Raw genomic sequence first — 23,295 nt, forward strand, 5'->3', positions numbered from 1 at the left:
TCTTGGACAGAGACTGGTAACAACCAACAACTAACATACATGACAGTATCACCCAGAATGCCACCTAGATATGTTATTGTTGTTAAGTGACATCAAGTCAGTTCCGACTCATAGCAACTCTCTATACAGTTTCTGAGGAATGGCTGGTGAGTTTGAACCATTGACCTTGTGGTTAATAATCCAGTGCTTATCCTTCTTTGTCACACAGGACTCTGCACCCAAGTATATAGGTGTTCAAAATAAAACAAACCTTCAAGAATGAAAATAGGGAACCAGAGATACCAGTTGCAACAATATGAACAAAAAATAAGATGAGGGAATATACTTACAGAACTTCCAAATAAAGGCAAAATCAAGTAACAGTCAAGAAAAACAAAAAATAAGTAAAAATAAACTTTACTGTAACCCTAAAACTAGACCAAGCTTTATTCCTACTTGTAGCACAACTCCTACCCCTAACACTAACTCTAGCCTTAATTATAACACTGAGATTTACCTAGATCTAACCTAACCCCAACTCCTTATTCCTAACTACCCAACAAACAAACAAACAAACAAACACTTTTTTAAAAGGAATAATGCTCATTCTTCAGCTTTCTGGGGAAAATGAAACAAAATAGTATCTATGCCCCAGGCATTCCAGATCACCAGCTACAAAGTGGAAGCACACACAGCTATATGTTCACATCTCTGGGAAGTTAGCTCAACACTTGGACTCTCACCATCATGTGGCAGCCAGTGGAGTAATAAACAGAAGAATATGAAATGTGGAACATATTAACAGCCTCCCTTTGGTGTGGCTTGAGAGGAGAACAAAACTGAAAATCACTAATTTAGATAATCTTCTCAGTTCACCACCAGATGTGGAGCCATAATTTCTGTGACCCTTCACCTAGCTGAAGGAAGGCCTAGAACGCTGCATTCCTAAAGCATGAACTGACTGCTCAGTGCAGGTTCCTGATGCCAATTTAAGAGCTGCCTTCGGAATTTTGCAAACAAATAAGTAAACCAAGTCATCCATAAGCTACCTAATCAGCAGGTGTGTGCAAACTAATTAGTCACTGTGGTTATCCATCATCTTAACAATAAACAAAGGAGCTCTGGTAGCATAGTGATTACAAATGTGACTGTTAATCTCAAGGTCAACAGTTGGAAAATACCAGCAGTTGCGCAGGAGAAAGATGAGGCTTTCTGTTCTCATAAAGATTTACATCCTCAGAAACCCTATACAGGGTCACTATGAGTCAGAATTGACTCCATGGCACATAACCAACTAACAATAAACACCGTCTGATTCAACAAATACTGATAGGCTGGGAAAAATGAGCAACTGTACCTGAAGGTGAATGTAATTAATGACATAATTTTGAGCAGTCCAATTTTTAGTAAACCAAAATTACAATCTGAAAATTATCATAATGAGAATGACTAGCAAATAGAAAATCAGTATGCAGTAAAACCAGTCTTCATTTAATTAACTTACTTGTGCATTCATGTTCAGTGGTTACAGACCATATGCAGACTCTAGCAAAACATCCCTGTTAATTTAAAAAAAAAAAAAAGTGTGACCTATAAATGCATGGCTTAATTATTAACCAGCTTGAAAAACCATGCTCTTTGTCTAGAGTGACAGTCTTAGAGAAAACCTGTTCTCTCTCTCTCTCTCTCTCTCTTTGTCTCTCTCTCTCTCTCTTTCTGTGTGATATGCATTTAAGATTCTATTCTGCTCCCGTAAACTTTTGCAGCTTTGGAAACCCTACACAGGGTTGTTATAAGTCAAAATCAACTTGATGGCCAAAACAACAAAGAAAGTATATTTATAGTTTGACTCATATGTGTTTCATTGTTTTCATCTAATACATCCTTCCCGCACCCTAAAATGCAGTATGATAGTAAAAATGGATGGCTTATTTCTTCTATTCTTTCCTCTATGCTCCTGGATTGGCTGCCCATGAGTCCAATTTAAGAAACAAGAGTGATAATGAAGAGCCACCTCTTAATTACACAATCAGTTCACATTTCTTCAGGGAGTTGTTTAATACAGAGCTGCAATCTGAAGGAAAGCAGACAGCCTGAGAATGAATCCAGTGACTCCAGGACCCCACTGGCTTTCTAATGATGAGGAAGGCCTCTGATGACTCACTCAGGCCAAGACCTTGTTGTTGTTGTTGGGTGTTGTCCAATTGATTTCAACTCATATGGCAGAGTAGACCTACCCAGAAGGGTTCCTTGGCTGTAATCTTTACAGAGTCAGATTGCAGGTCTTTCTCCTGCAAAGCAGCTAAATAAATGCAAACCACCACCCTTCCCATTTACAGGTGCATGCTTACCTCTTTGCAGCCACAGGACTCCTTTCCTGAATTTCCAGGCAGCTGTGAAATTGTTTCAAAATTACATCCTAAAATCACAAACCTCACAAAACGATATCCCCAAATCCTGAGTTCTTAAGTGTATCAGCTAAGGTAATTAGCACTAAAGGCTACAGGTTGTCACATCTACCCTTCATTTCTGCCATCCTAGAAGTTCTGGTCCTAGGACATAAACCATCAGTCTCGTGCTCATCCTCTGGGTGCCATTGAATCCTTTCCAACTTCTCATTGTTGGCTACACTGTTGTTGTGGTGCTGTGGAGTCAACTCAGACTCATAGAGAGACTCCATGTGACAAGGTAGGACTGTACCACAGGGTTTCTTAGGCTGCAATCTTTAGGGAAGCAGATTTCTGAGAGCCACTGTGTAGATTTGATCAGCCAACCTCCTGGTTAGTAGCGAAAAGCTTGACTATTGTAACAACAAGCATCCTTGTTGATTACATCAGTACCTTTTAAACCTTGTTTTTTAAGTACTGTTGAGTTGGTTCTGACTCACTAACAAAAACAGATATAAATCCGGGGTGGGGAAACTTTCTGGTTAGCAGTTCAGTACTTATCCTATCATGGCACTTCAGGACTCTAATGCCATGTTGTGGTTGTTAACTGCTGTCGAGTTATTTCTGACTCACAGTGACCCTGTATAGAGTTTCCATGAAGCAGCTGGTGGGTTTGAAATGCCGACTTTTATGGTTCTCAGTCCAGTGTTGATTCTACAGCACCACACCAGACACCCCTAAATCCCAGAACTCATATTTATCTGCTTGCAGTTGTTATTTGTTTCTTCCACCTATAGACTGTAAATACTATGAGATATAGTCTATGTTTATTTAATTACTATTATGTCCCAAACTGCTAGCACAATGCCTAGCAGATAATATGGATGTGCAATAAATATTTCTTTAGTGGATGACTAAAGTTTATCAAGAAGAATTGATAAAAACATTTGCTGTTACTTAATTTTAAGTAATTAAAGACAAGGCATATCAAGACATAAACAATGCATTCTGTCCATTGTCTGGGCTGGTTGCTAATTTAATCTGTGGAAAGACGTGACAAATGAGCTCTTCTATGAAAAATAAATCATTTCCTTGTGCAGAAAAATCTATATTAAATTATTTAATGGTTCCACTCCTTGGAAACCATATGCAGGGTCACTATGAGTCAGAACCACCTCCAAAGCACTTAATTAACAACATTACTTAAGACGGAGCATTGGTGCTGTAGGACAAGCACTGGTAGTTCTATAGGCTAAGCACTGGACTGCTAACCACATTGTCACATTTAGTGCAGAAGATGAGCCCTTACGTTAGAAGGCACTCAAAATATGCCTGAGTAAGAGCTGCCTCCACAAAGGAGTACCTGGAGAAAGTTTTCAGAGCCTTCTTCTGCGAATGGGTCACAACTCAAATTAAGAAGAAACAGTTGCAAAATCCATTAATAACTGTGACATGGAATGTACAAGGACGTGTACTAGGAAAATTGGAAGTCATCAAGAATGAACTAGAACCCATAAAGATCACCATCACCACCGGAGGCATTGACTGGAATGGACTGGTACTGCCATTCTGAATCAGGCAATCATATGGTTTACTGTGCTAGAAATGACAAATTGAAGAAGAATGACATCACAATCAGCATTTCAAGATCTATCTTGAAATATAATGCTGTCTGTGGTAGACTAATATCCAGACGCCTCAGGCTTTTTACTCCCATAAAGATTTTCCGGCTCAGAAATTCCCTCCAAGGTCACTATGACTGGCTAGCTATAGCAACAACAGCAGTGCTTAGTACAAGGATCCCTGGTAAGAGTGTGCGTTGCTAACTCCAAGGTCAGTGTTTCAAACACACTAGTCTCTTCAGTAGAAAGATGAAACTGTCTGCTCCTGCAAAGATCTATAGTCTCCAATACCCTCAGGAGCAGTTCTACCCTGTCCTGTCTGTATTGGCTCACTCTGAGTTGGAATCCAATCAATGGCAATAGTTTGGTGTCCAGTAAAAGATAAGATTTATAGGAGATATTCAATATAATTTTACCACACATATAGCTGATTTGAGAGATCTGGCTATAAAGTGCTTTAGGATCAGCATTGGACTGCTAACCACCAGGTTAGCACTTGAAATGCAGGAGGTGGTCTGTGGGGGAATGATGGGGTTTTCTGCTTCTGTAAAGATTTATGGTCTCAGAGACTATGCCGGGTTATCATGAGTCAGAATCAACTTGATGGCACTGGGTGTTTTTTGATTTTGTATTGCCTGTGAGGTAGAATACATACCAGGTAAAGGAGAAGTGTTACTGGAAGCCAGAAATTAAAATGGCATGTTGGTAGCAATCAACTAAGCAAGTGTATATGTCAATATATAATGGTCACAAATATAATATTTTACCATCACAAGACTAACAGATCACCCAAAACAGGAGCCAAAGTCAGAAACAAAACCAAACCAAAGAAAAAAGGCTATCTGTAAGTCCAAACCTCACACTGTTTTAATGCTTTATACAATGATAACTGAGCAAGGCCATTACTTACCAGAGGTGGGGAATGTCTGGCCCGCGGGCCACATAAGGCCAAGGAAATCATTTGGTCTGGTCCTGCCAAGGCAACTGCAGTTACAACCATCACATTAGGGGTGAGTTAATTTAATATTTGGCCAAATATTGTTGTTAAGGTCAAATATAGCAAGCTAATTTTTAAATTGATAATTTTGTACGGCCTGCAAATGACATGCATTTTGGCAGATGAAAGTTTCCCCACCCCTGACTTATATCTGTTTTTGTTAGTGAGTAGAAAGTAAAGTAGTATAATGCTGGGTATCATTGGTATGGAAACTAACCTTTGTTTTCATTAGGAAGCAATAGGAAAGCAATCACTAAGCACTGCAAGCAGTGGTAACGTGACCAGACTTGCAAGCTGAAATGGATGTCATGGTGGGCACAGTGAACAATAGTACTAAGACTCTATACTGATAAAATTGCAAATGAGGACATAGTTGTTATCAAGAAAGGGTGGTGTACTTCCATCTTAAGTTATTGCAACATTTGTTTTTCTCCAGAGTCCATCACCTATGCTACCTTCATGCAGATGTATTATGTGACGCTAGAGCTCTGTTGTGTGAAGGTCTTTTTAAGAATTACAGGCCTAATTGACTGCAGGTGAAGGGGAAGGGTGTTTGATAGAAAATATAATCCTATATATTTTCTTTTTTAAAATTCTAGTTCAGTTGGTTATTCATGCATCTCTTCCTCACACCTACTGATCCCTCCCGCTCGTTGCCTGACAGGACATGGTGCATGTTCTTGCGGTCACTGTGTTTGTGAGAAAGGATGGTTCGGGACACTCTGCCAGCATCCACAGAAGTGTAACATGACGGAAGAACAGAGCAAGAGTTTGTGTGAGTCAGCAGATGGCAGATTGTGCTCAGGAAAGGGTGAGTATCTCAGCCAAGGCTTGGACTGGATTCCTGTTCTGACACATAGTTTGTAGAGACGCAAGTAGCAACCATCTTTTTCAGACTGCCCTGGGTGTAAATGAAAACCACGTTGTTCTCAGACTGTGCCATACTTTAAGCTTGAAAATAAACCACATGACGTTTAGGGTCTAAGAAAATTAAATATGTGTGATAGGTTTCATGCAAAAATGCAATTAGTCACTTATGGTGAGCAACAGCATGGCTGAATGAAATAGATTTAAAGGTTTTGAGACCAAAAAAATTTATATATATATATTTAAAAACCCCAAAGCAGCAATATACTGGGTACTTAATGAGATCTCCTTCCCCCAAAATAATCATTCTAATTCATAAACAAAAAGGTATTTCTGAAACAGCCCAATCTACCACAAGTGACTAAGGAGCTTTGGTAGCATAGTGGTTATGAGTCTGTCTGCTAACCTCAAGGTCAGCAGTTTGAAACTATCAGCTGTTCTGCAGGAGAAAGATGAGGCATTCTACTCCTGTAAAGATTTATGTGCCTGGGGTTAATGTGTCTGGTATTACTTCACTTGTCACCAATGAAAGCCAGTGCTGCCAGGTTGATTGGAGCTTTGTGACATTCAAAGATAAAAGCAGAGGGATGTTGTGACCACATATGGTATAGGGGAGACTGGCTATTGAATAAATGTACCAATTTCATTAAACATGGCTTTGGTTTCTGGGAAATCTGTGCTTGGGATCTGTGTTTTCAGTGTTTAGAAAAAGCCATCACCCTAATACAATTATAATAGTCAGGCAGTACTCAAAGGAGGTTAAATAGATGATTTTGATCTCTGTTCCCCCATTGCCTTCAATCTGATTCTACCCTACACACATCCGGAACCAATTCTGTTCTCTGAGGGCCTTGCCTTCTAAAAACTCCTGCTCTTAGTTGAAGCTGTGCCAGAAGAACCAATAAAGGAGGCAAAGGAGAAATCGGCCTCCTTTGGGTGTCAAGGGAAAGGAATTCAGGATGAAGACATCTGTAAAGGAAAGCAGTAAAGTAGGTAGGGATGGAATTAATGTGTCAGGGGGAGTCGGGGTGGGGAGAAAATGTCATCAGATCAGAGGTAATGTCTTGAGTTTAAAAACTATATTGAGAATGATGAGCTTTTTGGAGTCAGATTTTTTTTTTTTTTTTTTTAAATGGTTCATTTTCCATAATGGCATTATCAATGGAACAGGGATATAAACTTTTCAGGTAATTGCTACCAAATGAAAATCAATATTTACGTTAAAACATTTGTTTATCTTTAAAATATGCCTGTGTATCAGACAAACCATCAAGTCATTAAAGTTGACCATAAACAGGTCTTTAGTAAGTCATATCTGTTGCAGGTATGGCAAAAGCATACACAGTGCTGTTCACCAGTGCCATGGATTACAGCATTTCTTCAACTGACTCTGTTAGCTATTAAGCATTCTAATTAAAGTCATGGTATGTTGAGAAGAAATTCTCATTTTTCACCATTAAAAAAAAAAAAAAAACCAGTTTGACTAAATATTGTCTCAAGGACATTTGCTGGAAATAAACAAAAACAAGGGCTTTGAACCAATTCCTTCTGACTTGAGCCCCTGCTGAGAATTTGCATTTTCACTTATCAGAATCTACAGTTTAACAATATCCCCATGTGATTGTTATTAAGAATTGCTTTTACACATAATAATTTTTATACCTAAGAGTTACCTCCACCACTCCTCTGTCAGGTTGTATGCTTTGGTGTTGTGATGCTGGAAGCTATTCCATCAGTACTTTCAATACCACCAGGTTTCAGCAGAGCTTCCACACTAAGACAGGTGATAGGAAGGAGATACAGACTACTTCTGAATGGTTAGAAACTGAAAATCTTAATAGCAACATGACATAGCCAGATATGGTACAGACGATGAGCCTTCATGTTAGAAGGCACTCAAATTATGTCTGGGGAAGAGCTGCCTCCTCAAAAGAGTGAATGGAGAAAGTTTTCAGAGCCGCCTTCTGCTAATGGGTCACAACTCAAAATGAAAAGAAACAGTTGCAAACATCCATTAATAATTGCGACATGGAATGTACAAGGAAATATACTGGGAAAATTGGAAGTCATCAAGAATGAAATGGAACTCATAAAGATCAGAATCCAAGGCAACAGCTCAAATGGACTGGTACTGGCCATTTTGAATCAGGCAATTGTATATTTTACTATGCTAGGGATGACCAATTGAAGAAGAATGGCATCACCTTCATCATACAAAAGAGCATTTCAAGATCTGTCTTGAAATATAATGCTATCTGTGATAGGATAACATCCATATGCCACTATTACTCTAATTTACACAGCAACTATTAAGGCTAATGATGAAATTGAAGAATTACACCAACTGCTTCAGTCTCAAACTTACCAAACATGCAATCAAGATGCATTGATATCTACTGGTGTTTGGAATGCAAAAGCTGGAAATAGAGGATGGATTGGTAGTTGGAAAATATAGATTTGGTGATATAAATAATGTTGAAGATCACATGATAGAATTTTGCACGTACAATGACAATGACCACTTCCTTGCAAATGTCTTTGGTCAACAACATAAAAACTGATTCTACATATGGACTTCATCAGATGGGAAACATAGGGATCAAATTGACTACATCTGTGGGAAGACACTATGGAGAAGATCAATTTCCTTAGTCAAAACAAGGCCAGGGGCTGACTGTGGAACAGACAATTAAGTGTTCTGGAATACCCATTCTTTGCAATGGTTTGCACAGTTTGTAATGATCCACACACATCAATTGCTCATATGCAAGTTCAGAATGAAGATGAAGAAAATAAAAACAAATCCATGAAAGACAAAATATGACCTTGAATATATCCCACCTGAATTTAGAGACATGTGAAGACCAGATTTGATGCATTAGACACTAGTGACTGAAAACCAGAAGGCTTAGGGATGACATCCAGAACATCATACATGAAAAGATCAAAATGGATGCCAGAGAGACTCTGAAACTAAGAAAAGCAGAAGTAAAAGAGCTGATCAGAGAATTTCCAAGGGCAGCTCAAGAAGACAAAGTATTCTAATAAATGTACAAAGACCTGAAGTTAGAAAACCAAAGGAAAGAACATGCTCAGCATTTCTCAATCTGAAAGAACTGAAGAAGACAAGCCTATGGCACTGTAGGATAAGCACTGGATTGTTAACAGCAATGTTTGTAGTTCAAATCCATCAGCTGCTCCTTAGAAACCCTACAGGGTCGCAATGAGTAGATCCAACTTAACAGCACTTAGCAACACCATAGGCAAAATATTGAATGATGCAGGAAACATCAAAGGAAAATAGAATACACAGAGTCACTGTGTCAAAAAAAGTGGTCGATGTTCAGTCATTTCAAGAGTTAGCATGTGCTCAAGAACCAGTGGCACTGAGGGAAGAAGTCCAAGCTACACTGAAGGCATTGGCAAAAAACAAGACTCTAGGGATTGACAGAAATCAAATTCAAATCTTACAACAGACCAGTGCAGCGCTGAAAGCATTCACTCATCTATGCCAAGAAATTTGGAAGAGAGCTACCTGGCAAATTTATTGGACAAGATTCATATTTGTGCCCATTTCTAAGAAAATTAACCCAACAGAATAGGGAAATCATTAAACAATATCATTAATATCACCTGTACATAAAATTTTGCTGACGATAATGTAAAAATGGTTACAGCAGTACATTGACGGGGAGATGACACAAATTCAAGCTGAATTCAGAAGATGACATGGAACTAGGGATATCACTGCTACCATTAAATGGATCTTGGCTGAAAACAGCAGATACAGAAAGATACTTGCTTATGCTTTATTGACTATGCAAAGACACTCAACTTTGTGGAGCATAACTATATATAGTATTATGAAGAATGCATACTCTAGAACACTTAATTGTGCTCATGAGGAACCTGTACATAGACCGTGAGACACTTATTTGAAAAGAATAAGGGGATACTGAATGGTTTAAAATTAGGAAAGGTATGTACCAGTGTTATACGTTTTCACCATACTTAGTCCATTTACTGATCAAATAATCCAAGAAACTAGTTTATATGAAGAAGAGGACTTAGAAAACTTTGATGAATGTCAAAGATAATAGACTTCAGTATGGATTGCACCTCCCATGTAAAGAAAATAAAAATCCTCACCACTGGACCAATAAATAATATTGTAATACATGGAAAACAGACTGAAATTGTCAAAGACTTCATTTTACTAGGATCCATAATCAATGCTCATGGAAGCAACAGTTAAAATAACTCAACGATGCACCTGCATTGGGCTGATCTGCTGCCAAACACTTCGAAGTGTTTAAGAGCAAAGAAGTCAGTTTGAGGACTAAGGTGATCCTGACTCCAGTCATGGTTATTTTAATCATTTTGTATGCAGCTGAAAGTTGGATAATGAATAAAGAAGACCAGGGAAGAAGTGAAGTATTTGAAATACTGAAAGTACAAACAATTCTATCTTGGAAGAAGTGAAGCCAGAATGCTCCTTAGATGTGACAGTCTTAAAACTTTGTCTCTTGTACTTTGGACATGTCAGGAGAGACACAGTCTCTGGAGAAGGGCATCATGCTTGGCAAAGTGTAAGATGAGTGAAAAAGCAGAAGACCCCCAATGAGAATGACACAGTGGCTGTAACAATGGGTTCTAACTTAACCACTATGAGTTTGGCTCAGAACTGGACAGTGTTTAGTTCTGTTGTGCATGAAGTCTCTGAGTCAGAACTAGCTGAGGATCACCTAACAACAAAAAACACCTGGTGATCTGTCAGAATCATCTAGGGATCTAGTTAAGAGGTAAATTCTGATTCAGTATACCTGGGGTGGAAAGGCAAATTCTCAGCAGGGGGTCGAATCAGATTGAACCAGTTTGAAGCCCTGAACAAAACAACAAAACAAAATCTTCCTACTGTGTTTTTGAATTTGTTGATCTGTGTAGTGGAAATATATCCAGACATAAAGGGTTGAAAACATATTTGCCTTAAAATAAGAGTGTATACTCCAGTGGGTACAGAGTGGAGAATTCTAAAGCCTTTCAACAGGAAGCAGAATGTAAAAGCTGTCCCAAAGCTCACCATGTTAGTGTTAGCAATAGTCATGCTGAATGTTGGCAGCAGAAATTTCTTTCATCCTGTTTTGGAGATGTTGGTACTGGGTTATAGATGAAAAAAAGAGACTCAGGCTGAGATAATGGAATTGTGATCTATTGAAGGCACGGAGCATAGTGGGGATGGTAAGTATACCTGGTCACTGTGGAGATGACCCCCACCCTGTGACACAGGAAAAGTAACTCATGAAGTTGAATAAGAGTCTTCAACATGATAGCAGAAAGGAGAAACCTCTTCTAAATCCTATGACTCGGGCCATTTTTTGATAGATCTGATGGTTCTGATGGTTTTTCCAGAATTCCCTGCAATTTTTCACAGGCTTTTCGGTGAAAAACCGTCCTCCTCATAATCACCAAGGACATCTGGAATGTTTCCTCAGTCTGATTATGCACAGTTGCCCTGAGAGCACCGTGGCACACCACTTAGTGTACAGAGCACAGCCAAGTGACTCCACACAAAAAATGTCTCAAGCACTTACTTCTCAGGAGCTGTGAATAAAGCCATCACCTCAGGAGACGATGAAGAAATAGTGTTTTATTTCTTTACAAATTGATAGCCAAGACAATAAATCACTCCATAGAAAAATTTAAAACAAGATACATTGTTGTGACCTTCATAACAGATGGAGTAGTTAGTACAATCATGAAAACTGCCTGCTTGGATGTTAGGGTGCAGCATTATGCCAGGCTTGACAAGTGGAAAAGAAATGCCAACTAACAAAAGTGCCTTGCCCTTTTTTATGGATAACCAAAGGAGATGAGTTTAGCAGCCAAGTCTGCCCTAAATTAGCTACCTTTACAGAATCTATGATCTCATTCACAGGGCTTTGTTTGTTTGGGCATTCACGTATTTGGATAGGAGAGTACATGAAAACCCTTTGCCTGGATTGCGTCCATCTAGACTCAGGTCATCACCTCCAGTACTTTCAAAGATGCTGTTGCATGTCAGTGGCTTTACACACACGTCGTTAAAGGTCTTCTTAAACCCTCATAAAAATATTTGTTGTGCCCCACACCATCCAAATGGATCCACAATGTACACACACAATCTCCACCACTCCAACATTTTCCTTTGCAAAATTATCCTTAGCCAAGATTTCATTCTTATCCTTTGTAAAGTTGTAAGGATGCTTCGAGGACAAATGAGAAAATGTGACTGATTCACCAAGAATGGAAGCCAGATGAGAAGCACAGAATGGAGTTTGTATCATTTTTAAGGGTCATTATAGTGAGAAAGTGAATGATTATTTGTGCTACTGTCACAAAGCGACCGTCCTTCAGCTCCTGCAAAGACTGGTCAGCTACTCCCTAAACTAAACTATCAGGAGGAGGAGTGGGTCCCAGCCAACTGAGCTGAACAAAGACTTGCATGTTGACATTCATGCACCCTCTGTCTATTGGAAAGAAGAACGCCCATCCTGAGTATATCCTATACTGAGAGGGAAATTCAAGCCCTGCTTTAGATAAGAGCAGTTGGAGCTCTCTGTAAGAGTTAGAATAGATCCTAATAGTTGTTACACTATGCTATTATAATGTGCTATCCAATTTCTAGTATCACAAACCATAGAAGAATTTCCTATCTCGGTGATACAGGCAGCATTAACAAACAGGAAAGGGCACCACAGCTAGAGAAAATGCCAATGTGAGGAAACTAGTGTTTCATGGTACAAAGTCTTCTCATTTTTCCCTTCCCAAAAAGTTAGTGAGCAACAACTCTGGGAATTGTGACTAACTTATCAAATGGTCTACCAGTACCATGGTAACTTTTAGGTGAACTTACCAATTTTAGGAAATTACGTTGCTAAGGTTTAAAGCTAAGCATGCACAGAAAGAATAGTTATTGGAAAAGTCCTAAAGCAAGGAGTTAAGTTTTAAGATGAAGTGTGAAATCTGCTCATTAAGTGTAGCAATAATTTTTAAATGTAAATTTCAAAGTGCTCTGGGTGTAATACATGAAAATCATGAGATATACTGACATACTAAATTATTTACTCTTGTGGTAGACTTTTGCAATGTAAAGGAGATGTTATTTTTTTTCTCTAGTGATGGAAATAAAACATTCAGAAATTCTGAGGAAAGTCCTCTGATAATTAATGAAAGGCCATGAATTTTCTTTTGTTTTGAATCATTTGTTAAACTACAGTTGAATGTACAATTTCCTGTCTGGAAAGTACAATTTCCTGTCTGGAAAAGTCAAAGAAAGACTTTAAAATTAGGATGAATAAACTTACAGAATCATGGAAGTCTATCTGGGTGAATACAGGTGGGCATCAGCACCCAGTGCAGATGGACCTGGGTCCTGAGAAAACAGCAGGTGCTCAGTCACTCATCACAACTGACGTTTGTCTTGATTTCATCCAAGAGCATAAAACTTAGCCTAGATGCAGTGGAAAATGCATCAAGAATATGTAAAACAATGTGGCCAGAAGGAGTTAAAAATAATTGAAAACGCAATTCTTGTAATAGAAATAAATAAATCGGATTCCTCTCATAATTTGAGAAGGGTGACATGGAATGGTGAGAGTCTAATTTGACCAATGGGGATTCTTGCAACTAAAATGCTTTACACCAGGTTCCATGATATACAATGTTGCATCCTGGTGATGTATGGGATGCATTAACATGATTCCTTGAGTAACATCCTGACAACTACAAATTCCTTACATGAGTCATAGAAATCACCCAGATTATTCACCTGTTTTAACACCTTCCTCTCTTATGCTTCAGATATGCTGTCAGGAGACACAAGTCCTTGGAGAAAGATATCATGTAAAGTGGAGGGTCGGAGAAAAAGAGGAAGACCTCAAATGAGACGGAGTAGCACAGTGGCAGAAGCAGTGGGCTCAAATGTAGCAACAATGTGAGGGGCCAGGAAGTATTCCATTCTGCTGTGCATAGGGTTGCTATGAGTCGATATTGACTCTTTGGCACCTAACAACAAATTGGTTAGATTATTTCTTTCTTCCCCCCTCCCAATATAGTTTGAATGTACCAAGTCTGGAATTTCATTATGTAAAAAATGTATTGTCTATTTCATTTTTCTCTAAAAGTGATTTTTGACCTGGACATTCTCTTTTAGAGAAAGGGAAGCAAATTTGGAAGAACAAGCAACTCTTGCATATACAAGCAAAGGGAAGTCCTTTGTGTGTGTGTTTAATTTTAAAGTTACCACTGTTCTTAGTTGTAGAAGTAATTTCTTTGGTCATGTAAGGATTTACAAACTGTTTGTTATATTGGAAACCCTATTCAGGATTGTTAAGACTCAACAGGACTTACAAAAACAGTACTTTTGTGAGAAAATTTGGACTAAGAGAATTTTCTTGTTTTGTGAGACCATTTAATATACTTCCTTTACTTTTAAAGACATCAATAAATTTGTTTGTGAGTAGCCCAACATTGTTTTAATACTCAGAGGAGGAAATGTTTTAATTAGGTAGGAAAGAAGAAGCAAAATGTTAAGACACAGTAGGAAAAGTAATCAAATGTAGACCCTCTAAGAGGATGTACATTTTGAGTAGATAGGTTTTGGCAGGGAATCCTGAGGAGGATGTCATATAAATGAAATCTATGTGAGAGAGTCATTGTGTGTGGATTTTCAGCAATTCAATTAGCCACTCAAAATGCAGGTATGCCCCTACTTTAAGAAAAGATTGTAAACAAAAATCTGAAAGTGTAAATACGAAACTTTGGAGGTTATTGTGATTATAAAATGCATCTTCTTTTGATAGAATTTACTATTAAATTCCTCTTAGTAGTGTATACTTTAAAAGCATTATTCAGTTTAGGGGAAGACAGATTTTTTTCATTCGTCTTTGGAAGGCTATCTGTATGAGTCAGCTGCATCTTACCCTCATTACTAGTTTAAGCAGAGTAGGTCATGGAACATTTGCTCAAGGCTAATTGCAACTGTCTAGATCTATAATGAAGCATCTCTTGGATAACCTTTGCAAATTGCAGTCAGGAAAGCCCCCCTCTAGGCAAGTTGCTATTCAATAAGCTTTTACTTTGGTCAGTGCACTGAAAATATTCTATTCTCCACAGAAACCTTTAGTTGTAGAGGAGTGCCTGCGATAATGCTCTCTGTGATTTCAGGTTCTTGTCACTGTGGAAAGTGCATCTGTTCCACCCAGGAATGGTACATTTCGGGGGAATTCTGCGACTGTGATGACAGGGACTGTGACCAGCATGATGCTCTCATTTGTACAGGTGCAGTATTGATCCAACCCCTTCCTCTTTCTCTGCCACAGTTGACTATAAAGCCTAATTATACCCACTACAGAGTCCTTCCCACGGAAGGAGAGGTGCTCCACTTATTCACATGAAGTAACTACATCAGGAGAGGGGGACATTTGGGAATTTGATTTCAAAAGAATGAAATCAAATGATTCCTCCCCCTGCCCAACACCTCAAGAAGTCTCACTTATGAAGGTATATACTGAAAAGATTTACCTTGATAGCCATTGTACTTTGATCATGGTGCAAGGAGTGGACTGTACTTCAAACTGTTGAGGTGTTGGTTGTTTTTAGGGAACAGTATGTGCGTAGAGATTATGAACAGACTTAGCAAACCAATAGCTACTACACAGCTAAGTTTTTGAATCTTAATGATTTCTTATAAAATAAACTTATTAACATCATAGAAGGGAAGTAGAAAAATCTATGTTTGCTCTACTGGCATCTACCTTAAGGTAAAAAGTGGCTATCTATGTGTGTCATTAAAGTAAACATTCTTTTTCTGGCCCTCCTTACAAGACTTCTCTTCTAGATGATTTCTTGGCTTGCCTTGTTTGTTGAGCAGCTTTATATTCTCCAATATTCAATATTTATTCTTACATCACACATCACTTGTTCTTTAATGGGAAACAAAAATACGATATGGACTCCAGCTGGAATGATATGGGACAGTTACTATTTGATTGTATTGCCATACATATAGATGGCAGTACAAAATAAATGCTGTCAATTGCTTAGAACAACAAATTTCTCATAGCTGCTTAATAAACTGTAAAGACCTCTGTACAAAAAGGAAATTGTTGAAGACAAATGAAATGATTTTTTCTATGAAGAATTATGGTTTATGATAACATTTTACCTCAGTGCTCTTAGATTATGATAATGATTCCTTTGTATATTTTATTGCAGGGAATGGAATATGTAGCTGTGGAAACTGTGAATGCTGGGATGGATGGAATGGAAATGCTTGTGAAATTTGGCTTGGCACAGACTATCCTTAACATTTTACATGGAACAAGACTGGATTCTGCATATTTTTACAGCCATTAGAACATTTAAATGCCAAGAAAACCGTATATAATCACCACTAGAACAGGTCAAACAGATTTTTGTATGCTTTTCTATTTCTGAATGCCTGGGGGAAACCTATTTATACCCATTAGATATAAAGTTGAGCAAATGCTGATGCGAATACACTAGAGAGACCCCCCGCCCCCATAAATACATTGTTGTTGTTGAATACCATGGAGTCGGTTCGGACTCATAGTGATCCTGCACAGGGTTTCCGAGGCTGTAAATCTTTATGGGAGCAGAACTCCTCATCTTTCTCCCACGGAACCACTGGTAGTTTCGAACTGCCGACCTTGAGGTTAGCAGCCCGACTCATAACCACTACGCTACCAGAGCTCCTTATATTAGTGGTTCTCAATAGGGACAGTTTTGCCCCGAAGACATTTGACAATGTCTACAGATTATTGTATTGTTATAGCACAGGGATGGGGTGCTATTGACATCTAGTGGAGAGCGACCATGGATGCTGCTAAATATCCTACAATGTATAGGACAATCCCATGATAAAGAATTCTCTGACTCCAAATATCGAAATTGAAAAACCCTGAATTACATGGGTATTAGAAATACCCATTTCTGTGCAAGAAACACCATCTAAGGGTAAGATTTAGCTCATATAAAGCTATGAATATGCTTTTTCCAGGATTCTATGTCACATCATTTTTATGGGAGAACAGCGAAGATAAATGCATGTGAGGTGCAAAGTCAGGGGTTCTGAGGCAGACCAGGTCACTGGTACTTTAGAAGGAAAGATACTAGTCATTTTTTAGCTTTTAGTTCATTTGTCTATTCTCACTTTAACCTCTGTGTCAGTATATATTTACCTAATCATTATTAACAAAAATGAGATATGAATGACTATTCCGACAAATCCAGTTTAGGGTGCTAAAACTTAGGAAGCTTATTTTTTTAATGGTGAATTTTTTTCTTTATATGAAATTCACATTGAATTAGGAAAATGCACAATCGGGACCTCCCTTACATATTTACAGTGGAATATACTTACGTGGATTAAGGAGCTCTGGTAGCGTAGTGGTTACGAATCGGGCTGCGAATTGCAAGGTCAGCAGTTCAAAACTATCAGCTGCTCTGCGGGAGAAAGATGAGGCGTTCTGCTCCCGTAAAGATTTACAGCCTCGGAAACCCTGTTCAGGGTCACTATGGGTTGGAACCGACTCGACAGCACTTAACAACAACATACTTATGTGGATTAGTTTTAAGAGTTTTAAAAAGTTTTTGTAAGTATGAACTCTATTTTGTAAAAATTCTAGAATAAGATAGCAAAACCATTTCTGTACTGTTTAAGATGAAACTCTTTACTTGTAAAATTTATCTCAATAGCATAAATATTCTTGAGTTATGGTTTATACTTCAAAAGTCAAATCACACACACACATACACACAAAAGGAAAGAAAATGCATCTGTTGAGTTACTTAAAATTTTAACTGTGAAAATTATATTAAAAGAAAATTCAACAACTGATGCTGATTATATCATCCTCATTTACTAATCATTAAAAATGACTCATAGTATTCTCATTTTAAAATAGATTTATAAAAATCTCTATCCTGAGATCACGGAACACAGCCATATTACTTGTCTCCTTTACTAAGTACATTGCTTTATCAATTTAGGGAAATATAGATATAGATTCTGTTATTTTCTGTAAATATCTTAAGCCTCAAACAAGCCTATGATAATCGTTCAGTAGCAGTTTTGTTGATTTATTTGATGATGCAGAAAACAATGGAACTCATTACTTTCCTCAGTTTTCATTATTATACTGTTTGGCTTTCTACAAAGGGCCAAACGGTAAATATTTTTGACTCCTTGGGCCACAAACATCTCCATCACATGTATTCTTAGTTTTGTATGATCCAGAGCTAAGAAACAAGCAAACAAGTTGAAGACTAGATTTGGCCAAGCGCAGAAGTTTGCCGATCTCTGCTCTATTGAAACTTCTTTTAATGATTTCTTGTGGCTCAGCACATAACCTCAACTGTATCTTTAACAGTCTCTATGTTGTTATTCCTTTTCATTAACAACCACAGCAACACCAAAAATGCTGTTTTTAATATTCTTAAGTAAGAAAAGTGTCAAACATGTCCTCAGCCTTTATAACTTAAAAACAAAAGTTTAGATCTTGGAGAAATTATTATATCATAGATTATTATCTTGGTGTGGCACTGTAAGTCTAGGGTAAGCATTAGACTGCTGATAGTAAGGTCAGGGGTTCAAAACCACCAGCCACTCCTCAGAAATCCTATACAGTGTCACTATGAGTCAGAACCAACTTGACAGCATTTAACAACAAACAGCAGTTACAAAGTTAAAAATGTACTTTATCCAATTTTCTTTCCCCCAAAACTGAAAATGTTACAGCCTACATTCTGTAGTTCATTTAACTACTATAGAACCAAAAGGTCACATGATATCTCAGCTATCATTTCAACTTTAGTGAATGCTTTTTCCTTTTATAACACTAGAACTGTGGTTCTGTAGGACAAGCACTGGACTGCTAACCACAAGTTCGGCAGTTCCAACACACCAGTCGCTCTGTGGAAATCCTACATAGGGTTGCTATGAATCAGAACCTACTTAATGACACTTAACAGCAACAACGCTAGAAACAACATATCTTTACTTCTTTGCATCTGTTATAAAACTATGTGTGTGTATGGTTTTGACTTGCAATCCAAATACCAATCTATTAATAAGTGACTTAGTTTATACATCTTAGTTACATGTAAGGGCATAAATCCTACAATTAAAAGTGCTGTAAGGAAAGGCTGGACAAGAGCAAACTGGCAGTGGGTGGGGATATAGGCGTGTCCATGAGTTTAGGAAGTTACAGTGAGATTCATGCCAATTGAAATGGATACAGCAAGTTTACAAGTGTTGTGGGAAAGATCCTGCCTGCCTGGCATACTTACTAACACTAAAGACTCTTTCAAACCAAGATCTTTCAATAAAATTCAACTAAGACCCTAAGTATACATATACACCTCCCCACCCCACCCCCTATTGTCTTTCTAAACTGTGCTAATCTAGATTCCAGAGCATAGAAGAAGACTTGGCCTTTACCACCTCACATCAAACGCACTCTCAGTCAGCAGACATCATTAGACTAAACGATATAGAAAATAGATCAAAAAAAGCAAAACAACATTAACTCACCCTGTGTTTGCAGAGTCAACGATCACCACTTGGAAGCCGACTTGAATAAACCCGAGAGAATCAATAGGTCCTGTGTGTGCCTCCTTGTAATATAAGATACCCATGCTGTGACTTCTATTTTACTCTGAAATATCACAATTTGCATTCTGGATTTTTTTTTTTAATTGAATTTTGAAAAACAATCCCATATTTAATACAATGACCAATGACTTCCCTTTGTTATAGCCATTTTCTGAAATCAAATTGAAAAGAGTTTTCTTTTTTCTAAACTGGATTTCTTAGTCTCTCCTTCCTGGGAAGGTATCAAATAGAAATGACAATTGTGATATTTCAGAGAATACTTTAAATATAGTGAAACATGTCCATGTTAAAGAACCAGAAATGGCTTTTGTTTTTAAGAAGACCAAATCTGATATTGCTCACCATGAAAAATCCGACTCTTCAGGCATTAGTTAAGGAAGTGATTAACTGTGACAGACAAACTCTGTTTGCTGACAAAAAGGCAAACAAGTAGGACAGGAACAAGAGTCATTTGGGTCTATTGTGTATCTCCTTACCTCCTCCAGTCCCCACACACTCAGGACCAGCACATGGTTTGCTACTGTACCTCTAACATCTCTAGCATTCATAATGAACTGAAGATCCATTCCATTTCACTCTTTACATAGAGTGGACCAGTTGTATCTCTTCTGTAATTTTTCAAATTTTGTAGCAAAACCTCTTAGAAAGCAAACTCTAGAGAACAAAAATGATGTCACTAGAAATATCAGAACAATTAACATTCCCAAGCATTGTTGAGGGACTTGGTAAAGCAATCAACTACCATAACAAATCAGTAGAAATAACCTTCCCATACCAGATATGCGTGTGGAAAAGAATGGGATATAATAGAGACTGAATACAATCAATATCTGTGCATGGAGGGACAAAACACACAGTCTGTAAATACAAATCAATTCCATCAGATTTACTATACAGAACATCAATACTGATAGAATGCACTTACTTAATAAACGTTAATTTGTTGAGGGAAAAATATGGTGAAATCTTATCCCCCCAAAATAGTAAACGATGTATCATTAAGGAACAAAAATTTTCTTTGGCATAGCTAAGGAGAGAATTGAGTTTACCAACTTACTTACATAACATTTTTCTGTATCTGTGGGTGGCACAATACCATTTTGTTACATAAAGTTGTTTGATTTCTTTTAATATACCTTCATGTAACTATTTTATTCAATACGTTGTATTTATGAATACAACACACGATACTAAACACAGAAACTATACAATGTAGACAATTTCTTTGCATATATGTATGTAAATATAGTAATACATACCAACAATTCTTGATACACAGATCCTTCTACATGCAGTGCATCAGTACTGTCCTCTTCCCATGCAATAAATGAGACGAGACACAAAATAAATGCTGTAAGTAAATTACAGAAAACACAGACCCCTGTTCAAAATGTCTAAACCGGTATTCAAAGCAAGTATTTTGACATCAATTTGTATGGATAAATGCCCTTATTGGCAACCCATAGAAACAAAATAGAGTGCACATTTACATTTAATCTCAGTCATTTACAAAAATAAATTGTGATTAATTTTAACCAGTTAGCAGGTTTGCAAGGGAAAACAAAACCTACAAGTCACGCTAACTACTGAAAACAAGTAATGGAGTCACTTAGTAGGGGTGTGTATGTGTGTGTGTGTGTGTGTGTGAGATCTGTAGTGGGATAATCAGTGTTTAAAAATTCATCTAATTAGAATCTCTACTTCAATTATTCCAGATATTATGGGAGTTATATCTTTTCTAAATAATTGGTTAATAAAATGTATCTAATGTATTTTAACTTAACCTGTAAAAACAAAACAAAAACAGTAAGCTTTAAAATGGAGAAACAAGAAATCAATAATTGTCAAAGGAACCATTTTGTGTATTTGTCATTATGCATTATCTGTAATAAATCTACTCAAACATTAAGCTAATGTTTTATTTATTAAAGTGGAATCCCATATGAAAATGAAATCAGCATAAACAGTTAAATTTATACTAAATCTTTAATCAGCTAAGCAGGCCAAACTTGTTCAATGCTGGGCAAGGGCTGCCATGGAGATTTATGAAAGCAGTGACAAATAATTTCCCAGTAAATACAGTGCAGATGGGGGAAAACAGTGACTGGGTCATCCTTCCACATGAAATTAATAACAAGAGGCCAGTACATTGATCCCACATACAGTTTTCCATAAATGAGGTTCAGTTTGGTCTAAATGAACTCTTCTGAAAAGAAAACATTGGATTTTATTAACTATACATAGAATTAGAAAATACATTTCTAGAAAATACAGTCTAGTATTAAGCATTTTGAAATTTCATCTCCAATGCTGAACATCTGACATGGTACCTTTACTGTGTGTCAATTACTCATGGCCTTTCTTAATCATCATCTTCACTAAGTTCATAGTTCCACAGGATTAAACTCTAAAAAAAATTTAAAAAGCAAAACAAAAGAGAAGCAAACAAATTGAATAGATCACCACTTTGATGTTTGAATGCGTTGGTTTACCTTTATTTTTATCTAGAACAATTCAACAGACTGTATTCTGAGATCACAACAAGGCACCTCTAACCCAGCCACTGGGTATTGGGGGCCCACCCACAAGGCTGTTAGAGGTATGTACTGGTGAGATACACAGTACTGGACTCAGCATGCTGAGCTAAAAAAAATATTTTTTCCTAATATGTCAGTTTAAAAACTTGTCATTAAACACCAAAAATATTAAAGTCTAATTTATAAGTAACGTTTGCATTGCTGCTGCAGAAAAGAACACAACAGCCGCCTTGCCCATGCTCTGCAGAGTATGAGTGGGCCACAGCCAAAGACAGGGATGGCATTAAGTTCAGCTCAGTAAAAACAGGAAGGGTTACATCTGAAATGGATTTGGATTTAGGTAGCGCAATTCCTGTAGGTTGTAATGATTGGTTTTCCCGTTTGTTTGTTTTTTTTTTTGTTTTTTTTTTTTTAATCCTTTTTTCCAAATAATGAGGATTTGTAGATGAAAAATGAACCTTAATCAGGCCTACAAGGCCTACAGAGTTCTTTGGACCCACTTTCTCAAAAACCAGTGGGTCTTGCTCGCTGGGCAAGGCAAATGTTACCATTACCAGTAAGCTTGTGATATGTATAAAACACACACACACACAAAGAAACTATAAGGGGACGTCAAACACGTATCCTAGAGCTTCTCACAGAGTGTGTTTGACCCATTTCCCACCCATGAAAACCAAACTCGGGGGCACAGTCTCTGCTACTTGAATAGTGGGTATATGTTTGTTTAATTGATAGTGGGAGTCGGAGACAACAATCTCAATCTCTGTAGATGCAATTTTGTAATCACAGGTTTAGAAGACTTCCCGATTCCCTGATTGCTCTCCGAATTTAGCCAACTGTACCATTTGAGATAAGAGGAACACAATCCCTGCAAAAGGTCACAGACAGTGGAGCGAGCAGCCCTGTAAAAATGGGGAAGAAGAGAAATCCATAATAGCACAGGTTTTACAGCGTCTAACTAGAAATTACTCAATATTATCGGTGTGCTACAAAATTGAACTTAAAACACATGGATTTCGCTGAAACAGGACTCAAAAAGGATTATGGGTAACTGTCAGCAGGCAAAGTATCAAGTGTACTTGTGAAGTATGTCATTCACATGAAGTGTCACAGTCACAGAAAAGATATTAAAAAGGCATTCCATATCTGGTAGGGCATTCCATGGTCTGAGTTTAGCTGGTTGCCCAGGTGTCTTCTTGTGGGGGGGTGCAACAAGTTGAGATTTATCCAC

At 37.7% G+C, this 23,295-nt stretch overlaps 1 protein-coding gene across 2 annotated transcripts in view; it reads left to right on the forward strand.

Moving 5' to 3' along the window:
* Positions 1 to 16,398, forward strand: part of ITGBL1 (integrin, beta-like 1 (with EGF-like repeat domains)) — a 502,759-nt gene extending 486,361 nt beyond the window's left edge. Inside the window, exons 9-11 of one of the 2 annotated variants that reach the window (XM_006846667.1) lie at positions 5,650 to 5,796; positions 15,057 to 15,170; positions 16,107 to 16,398. In XM_006846667.1, coding sequence (XP_006846730.1) covers positions 5,650 to 5,796; positions 15,057 to 15,170; positions 16,107 to 16,198 — 353 coding nt within the window. In that variant the 3' untranslated portion in view covers positions 16,199 to 16,398. The remainder of the gene's footprint in view (positions 1 to 5,649; positions 5,797 to 15,056; positions 15,171 to 16,106) is intronic. The other variant, XM_006846668.1, reaches the window with a different exon arrangement.
* Positions 16,399 to 23,295: the final 6,897 nt, after the last annotated feature.

The sequence above is a fragment of the Chrysochloris asiatica genome, unplaced genomic scaffold (assembly GCF_000296735.1).
Source record: "Chrysochloris asiatica unplaced genomic scaffold, ChrAsi1.0 scaffold00029, whole genome shotgun sequence".
In the NCBI taxonomy this organism is placed as follows: Eukaryota; Metazoa; Chordata; class Mammalia; order Afrosoricida; family Chrysochloridae; genus Chrysochloris; species Chrysochloris asiatica.